Genomic DNA, 7,161 nt, shown 5'->3' with positions numbered 1-7,161 from the left:
TTCCTGGGTGATGGCATACATCCTGGTTTAACAAAGAAAAAAAACTACCGGCACCTCCCTTCCAGGTACCTTTTCCCACTTTAGGACTTTGGAGCATCAACAGAGGTCCTCAGCAGGTAAGTCACCTAGACAATTTGGGGAAAAGACTTAAATTAAAGAGCTTGATGAGAGGCAGTAGAGAGAATGGCTCATTAGCTTTATTGTGGCTCATTTGTAGAAGCATACAGAAAGCCTGATGGGGTATTTGTTTGATTTGTATCTTATATCTGTTGATAAAAAGGGTGATCATTTTCTCTAGTGTTCTCACTCCGGCTTCATTATTGCATGATACTTAGTGCTGTAATTGAAGAAGTGCACTCTAATGAGACAAAGGGAGTCTGCAGTTATTCTCTAATTGTTCACAACTGTTTTGGAATCTCATTAGCCTCTTGAAATGCGTCATTCATACCCAGTTGCCATGTTCATGTGCACCGTTTGAAGGTCAATGTAATGCCAATACAGCATGTTAGCTGAGCAGAGGTCAGGAAGATATTTTTTACATTGGAGTATAGGAGTGATTCTCACGATCCCCAGCGTGTTTAGAGGTGGAGGGAGGCGCTATAGTCACAGCTGTGATGTCGTTTGGTTCAGATGGTTAACACCTAAATTACCTTTTGTTTTACTAGCTGATCTCAACACCCATTCCAACATGACGGAGTCAGCTGAAGCAGTAGCAGCCGACGTGCGCAGCAAGAGAAGTGTTACCATTGAAATCGGGAATGTCACCAACAACTACTGCCTCATCAACCCCAAGTAAGCCCCGACTGTTCTGTCATTTATTGTAAGGCTTGAAACGTATTATACAGAGACAAAAGAATACATGTAACATATGTGTGTGTGTGTGTGTGTGTGTGTGTGTGTGTGTGTGTGTTTGTTTGTGGTTAGGGTGTACCTTGAGAATGGGGAGACGTACAACCCACCTCAACCCACAGTGCGCCCTCTAAAGTCAGAGGTCTGCACTTTCTCCAAGTCCGGCGGCAAAGCAACCGGCAGCATCGGTGTGCTGACCTACGACCTTTTCGAGAGGTCACAGAACGACTACATCGAGACTCTGGCCATCATGTTCTCAGTCCCATGGGACTACAACCTGTACAAGAACTGGTTCGCAGTGGGCCTCTATAAGAAGGGCCGCAACTGCGATAAGGCATTGTACAAAGAAATGTACTACGAGAAGAAACAGCAAGAGCTTGGGTTTGTCAGGGAGGAGGCCGTCGGATCAGGAATCAATTATGTGGGCCAATACTTAGATGTCAAGGCCACCATGAGTCCCCTGGAGAATTCCATCATGAAGGTGGAGGTGTGGGATAAGCTTTTCACACCCTCAGGCCAGCAGTCTCACTAGAGACCCCTCACCAGTATTCCTGTCATTAGTCCCAGCAGCAGAATGTATTCGTCCCCCTGAAGCAGACAACACGCATGATTTAACAGACGTATTCCTGCAGACATGTGTCTGTATACCTGGGTATTACCCCCTCAGTAAATCTGCTTAAGATCAGAGTTTAGTTTGTTTATAAATCCAGGAGGCAATAACCCCATTTTATAGCCAAAGCCTCTGTCTGTTTTTATAGCATCAGATTTTAAAATGGCATCTTTAGAAATGAGAATCAAAGGATGACTCACCGGAGGACGAGGGCAAATAGCTTCATAAAACACACTGAGAGCTTGTCTGTATTTACCTTGACACGAGTCTGAGGAATAAAATAAACCTTTTTGCTGAAGCCGTTTGTCTGTGTGTTTTGTGTGTTGAGCTCCGAAATGCGAAAGTGCTTAAAAAGACAAAATGGATGAAATGTTTGAATACAACTTTTTCAAGGGGAAATTGAGATTTGAAAAGAGATAAATGGCTTCCATAGGAGCTATAAGAGAGCAGCATGGGGACACACCCTGTCTCATGTTGCCCAACATCAGAGCATATCCATCATTGTTCATACTGCGTTTATAGTCCGCCATGTGAACATGTGAGACTAACCACGTTTTAAAGAGGTCGGTTTAACATGCATCATATTCAAATAGTTTTTTGTAATGAAATAAGTTACATTGTTGGCATTTTTTTCAAAATAACCACCTGTATTTTATTTTAGAGCATATGATTGTGAAATATTTTTGCTTTGGATTTCTCTTTTTCTCTTTAAGTAACTCAATTGTAACACAGCAGTAAGGACACCAGAGACTGTCTGTTCTCTACTATTCATTTTTTATAATAATATATCCTAACAAAAACAAATATGAAAATTCTTGGCCAAATAAAACTTGCCGTTAAAATCTGTTTTCGAGACACTCAGTGGAACAGTATTTGTAGGTTTTTGAGATAAAGAGGGCTTTAATTGTCTGCTTGGTCGTCCTGGCAGAACCAGAGGGAACACTATAACGTCTTGTGGTTATGTGGTTATTGTTCAAAACACATTCACTCGTTTTTTTTATGAAACAGTATACTCGAGGAGAACAGGTATATGTTTGCTTTTTTTTGTTTGTTGCAATTATGATCCTGGCAGGGGCTTTGATGTGGTGGGGGAAAGAGACATGAGTGGACTTATAGGTGAAGACCCCATTATTTTTGACTGCTCAGCAACTCATTCCGCTTACTAACAGCTTTATAATTCTTTAATTGGTGAGAAATGACAATCGCGACACGTTATCTCATCGTCTAACAACTTGTTTTTGCAGCAATGGCACAGCCAATTTAGTGTAGAAACAGTCATTAACCTCAGGAGAACGTGGGGTTCTAAGGCAGGAGGCAGCATCGGCTCTTCATTTACATCACAGGCAACGTTATCAGGTTCCCCTGATTCTATTCAGAATGTCAAAACGCTGCCTCCCCCCCCGTTAGATTCATGATGCTTTTGCTGCATTAACTGTTCCAGCCACAAAGCAGCCCAGATCAAAGGTTTCTGCTCACTGTCACCGTTGGATTTGCATAAAAGGCCGTACATAATATAGAGGCATAAACGAGGCCTGTTTAGGCTCAATGCCTGAAGCATTGTTGAGTATCAGAGGAATGAAAGACGACCCCTGTAAACAGATGAGGGGACACTAAGCAGAAACTTTTGTTCGTCACAGCTTTAAAATGAGTAGTTCCCACACATTCCTTTCATATTTTCCTTTTCAATCTCTCCTCTATGTTTACTATACCTGCGCATGAGTCTTCTTTCATGTTTTGTATCAAATTGTTCCCTGTGTGTATTTGGGAAGGAGTGTTTTTGTGTTTGTGTCTGCGTTTGTACGTACAGTAAATGTGTTTGAGCGCTTTTTGTGATGAGCATCGCTGAGTGTGAGGAATCGTGCCCCCTGTGCATGCAGAGATGGATTTTATTTTTTATTTTTTTAAATCAAATGCATTCTTTTGTGCATTATGCGATTTCCTTTTAGCGAGTCTGAAAAAAATCTTTCAAGAACAGAGTGGGATTAAGATTACTTCAGCAATGGTGGATTGAAACTGATGCTTTTTTACAGCAGTGAATCTACCTGTTTGTCATGATGAAAGCGTCTGTCAAAATCCCTCCCAGATCCTAAGAGGAACGGGAGGTGGATGGGTGGAGGTGCCACAACACAGTCTCTCTTTTCATAAGACAACAATCAGCTGATCACACTAAAACAACAGTCAGGCCCCAGCTGAAGCCGCTGCAAGGAGAGGAGAGAGAGAAACAGAAAAACCTGGAAAACAGGTTTGAACTTGTGAAGCCTTTTACAGCCTTTTCAAATTTTGCGAGCATTTTTGTTTCGTATTTCTGTGTTTTTATAACACACTGTTCAACTGATGCTGCAGTTATCATGCTATACGAGCACAAAAAAAAGGCTGAAGAGTGAACAACAAAATGCATCGCCTCTCTCTTTGTACTTGAAGTCTTTATTTATCATCACCACCAAAACGACACAGTGGCTGTGTCTCTTCAGAGCAGAAAAAAAATGACGAGCACATTTTCATTTTTCTGATTCTCAACAAAGCCGGGCTGATCAACACAAAGCATTAACTCGGTGAGTCCGATCGTAATCTGTCTGCATTGAAGATTCAGCTTCCAAGCTAGTTTGGATTTCCGTCCCTCTATTTGCTTTGAAACGAAGCCTACGGGGCATGAGAACTGTATTGTATATTGACTCAAACTGGGAGTGTCCAAACAGAAGCTTAAAACGCTTTCATTTCAATAGTATGAGATTTGTTTGGGCGTGACCTGCAGCCCTTTAACAGTCTAAACCGCTGCATGACCATGGGTACAATCAGCAATATAATACAGATCATGGAAGTGAATAGAAGTATACTCAAAAAGTGCCATTTGTTAGTGCCTTCAACTACTAAATATGCTTTCAAAGGCTGCCATCTAGAGGCCCTGTCTGATATCCAGTGTCCTCACACAGTTTACAGCTTAAACTCAGGCCTCAGTCTCAGTCCGGTCAACTGCAGTGATCATCACATGTATGTCACGGGAATAGTGCTGTCCTTGTTGTTTTTCACCCCCCAATGTTACTACTTCGAGCTTCTGTCATCAGAATTATTTCTATGTTCGTTATGAATCACAACATGATTGTAGTGATGAACCCACACACACCTGACTCCGCTGTTACCCCTCAGGCTACAGAGCTCGATAACAAGGTTCAGCTCATCGTTTCCACAACCCAACCCCGCAACTTCACTGTTCTTTTCTTTCCCTCTCATGCTCGCATAGCGGCTCTTTCATCTGTTCTCATCGAAAAAGAAGCACTTAAATGCTGCTGTGTGCGACGTGCCCTTTCCTAAACAGTGGACAGACTTAGTGAGGGACTAGCTGGTGAATATAGCAAAGAGTCAGGCATTTCCCTCAAGAGTCAGTGGAGACATAAAAGAGAGTGAATAATGGATTTGCATTCATCAGGTGGTCAGAAACAAAATTCCCAATGGATGCTTATGTTATCTATAGTCGACTATGTGCTAACATGTTTGCCATATCATCGTAAAAAGTGACACTATGTCAGCGTTGTGTTCACAGCTCATTTCAGCTGCCTCCAACTTTAAATGATACACAATTAAATTACTTTTTAGAGACGTGCCTTAATGCTGAGTGTCTACAAAAAGACAGGCTCAAGTCTTCAGGTGATGTGATCTTCTATTCAAGATATGGTGAATAAAAGCTGAGGTCAGCAACAACAACAACGACAACCCCCAAGAGTAAACTAGATTTTTAAAGTAATCAACCGAAAGCCCAGCTCAGTGTTGCCAACTGTTTTCCAATGACAGTAATGCAGCACTAGCTTCAGTAATAGCAGCACTAGCTTCATTAGTCCCTCCCTTCAGGCCCCCCCTCCAAAGCCAATCCCCCAAAATGATCATAATCAACGTAATACTTATTTTGCTGTTGGTATATTGTTCTTTGCTGTTACCAGCGGCAGCTTTAAGGTAATCTCCCAGAGTTGGCAATATGCATTGTTTTAATTTCCTGATTCAGATTCACCCAGCTCCCTCTGGTTGTTTTTCAAGTAGCTCTGCCTTCAAGTCGTCCAGCTGCAGCTCCTGGTCTTGTTTTTTTTTTTCGGGGATGTTGACCTTCACGGGTTGTTTCCATCATCGTAAAAGAACAGAAGTGTATTTCTGCCTCTTGTCACTCACATTATCACAGCTGGCAGTGGAACACGGTTGTTCATGGCCTGTATTTCTTTGAGTTTATTCGAGCAGCTGATGTCAAACCTACTTGGTGTCATCCAGCTGTTGGGTCAGCTCTGACACGGCAGTGCCAGCTGTCTGGATCTCGCACAACAAAGTAATTACTCGTGTCACACTGAATGACTCGCATCGGTGGCTGCAATCTTTTCATTTTCATCACGTCTGGCAAAACTCCAGTCTGGAAGTGCTCCAATAAACTCGTCGTTTATTTTTATTTTTTATGAATAAATACATCTGTAAAAAAAAAACCGATATCATTAACTCGTCAATATTTGGCACAGACTCCAGGACGCTGACTTTCTCTGGCCACCTGTGGAGGTTGACCAGCTGTGATCATTGATGCTACTGATGAATGCGCCTTCATAAGAAGCAGTGAGGCTGACTCTGTCAGACACTTCTTATTCCCACAGCCAAAGTCCCCGGCAACACCACCGTGTCTGCCAAAGGAGCCAGCGGTTGATGTACGGATGCCCTTACCTGCTGTCCTTCCAACCACTCTGGCAGATCTCTGGGCCATAACAGTCATCGGCTCCCTCGATGAGGAGACCCAGAGGCCCCGGCAAAGGCTCCAGAGCCAAAAGCTGCCACTGGAGACGCAGTGTGGGTGTGATCACCACTGCAGAGAGAGAAAGGTCTCTGATATCGTCTGTCTCGATTCTAGAAATATACAGTATATACCTCTATACATGGGTGTGCCATATATATTGTCTAACATCTAAGCTGCCTATAGCTAACTTAACATTGCCACTGTGGCGTTGGAGGTTCGTTCGTGTTTTTTTTTAGGCAGCACGACCACAAAGTAAAACTGAAACACTGTTTAGCTTCACTTCTTCTTTTACTTTTTATTTTCCTTATCATCATTGTTAAATTATCAAGCTATAATGAAATAGGTGTATGACTGGTGCGTTTTCAATGTGCAATAACTTTTTACAATCGAACAAAATTTCTTTTGATTTCGATTTTTTATATTGTCTATGTCGTTGTGTCAATTGTTCTTTTTAGCTTATTCAAAATAGAACAACACTTACCTTCATTAATTACACATGCAGCATTTGATATTTCATTTGGTGTCAGTAAAAGTTCAACAATCTTCCTTATTTGTAAATCAAAACTATCTACTAACTAACTACTGTCAGTTTTTACATAACACAATATATATGTGTGGAGAACTCCAGACATGTTCCCTTGTCCAACAGCTCCAACCCCACAGCATCAAGTCATCTCACTTCAGCGTCAGCACAGATCGTTGAAACTGAGGCCCACGGGAATGTGTTCAGATCAGCTGATTTATATGCAAGTTGAGGCATCCCGACATGTTGTGTGATTGTGCTGCGGCATTGCTGAGGGACAGGAGAATAACCTATTGGCCTCATGTACTCCCTTAAAGGAGTCCTATAGCATACTTCACAGTACTGTTGCTGCCCGGATCTACCCATTAAGTTTGTATTGTAAGCTTTTACAATAACTGACATTATCTTTTAGCTATTAGTCGT

At 42.0% G+C, this 7,161-nt stretch overlaps 1 protein-coding gene across 1 annotated transcript; it reads left to right on the top strand.

Annotated features, from left to right (window-relative positions):
• Window positions 1-688: 688 nt before the first annotated feature.
• Window positions 689-1,381, top strand: apnl (actinoporin-like protein). The gene is made up of 2 exons (XM_076081677.1): window positions 689-792; window positions 925-1,381. The coding sequence occupies exons 1-2, from the start codon at window positions 689-691 to the stop codon at window positions 1,379-1,381; spliced, it is 561 nt and encodes a 186-aa protein (XP_075937792.1).
• The last annotated feature ends 5,780 nt before the right edge of the window (window positions 1,382-7,161 follow it).

Source organism: Anarhichas minor, unplaced genomic scaffold, assembly GCF_050575085.1.
Source record: "Anarhichas minor isolate MPS153535 unplaced genomic scaffold, ASM5057508v1 ptg000007l, whole genome shotgun sequence".
Lineage (NCBI taxonomy): Eukaryota > Metazoa > Chordata > Actinopteri > Perciformes > Anarhichadidae > Anarhichas > Anarhichas minor.
Note: the sequence above shows the minus strand (reverse complement) of the source record. Positions and strands in the feature narration are given on the sequence as shown.

What these genes read in the sequence shown, in the direction of transcription:
- apnl (XM_076081677.1), top strand. Translation starts at nt 689, where the DNA reads ATGACGGAGTCAGCTGAAGCAGTAGCAGCCGACGTGCGCAGCAAGAGA. An exon ending in TACTGCCTCATCAACCCCAA is followed by an intron (nt 793 to 924) that starts GTAAGCCCCGAC and finishes GTTTGTGGTTAG; the next exon opens with GGTGTACCTTGAGAATGGGG.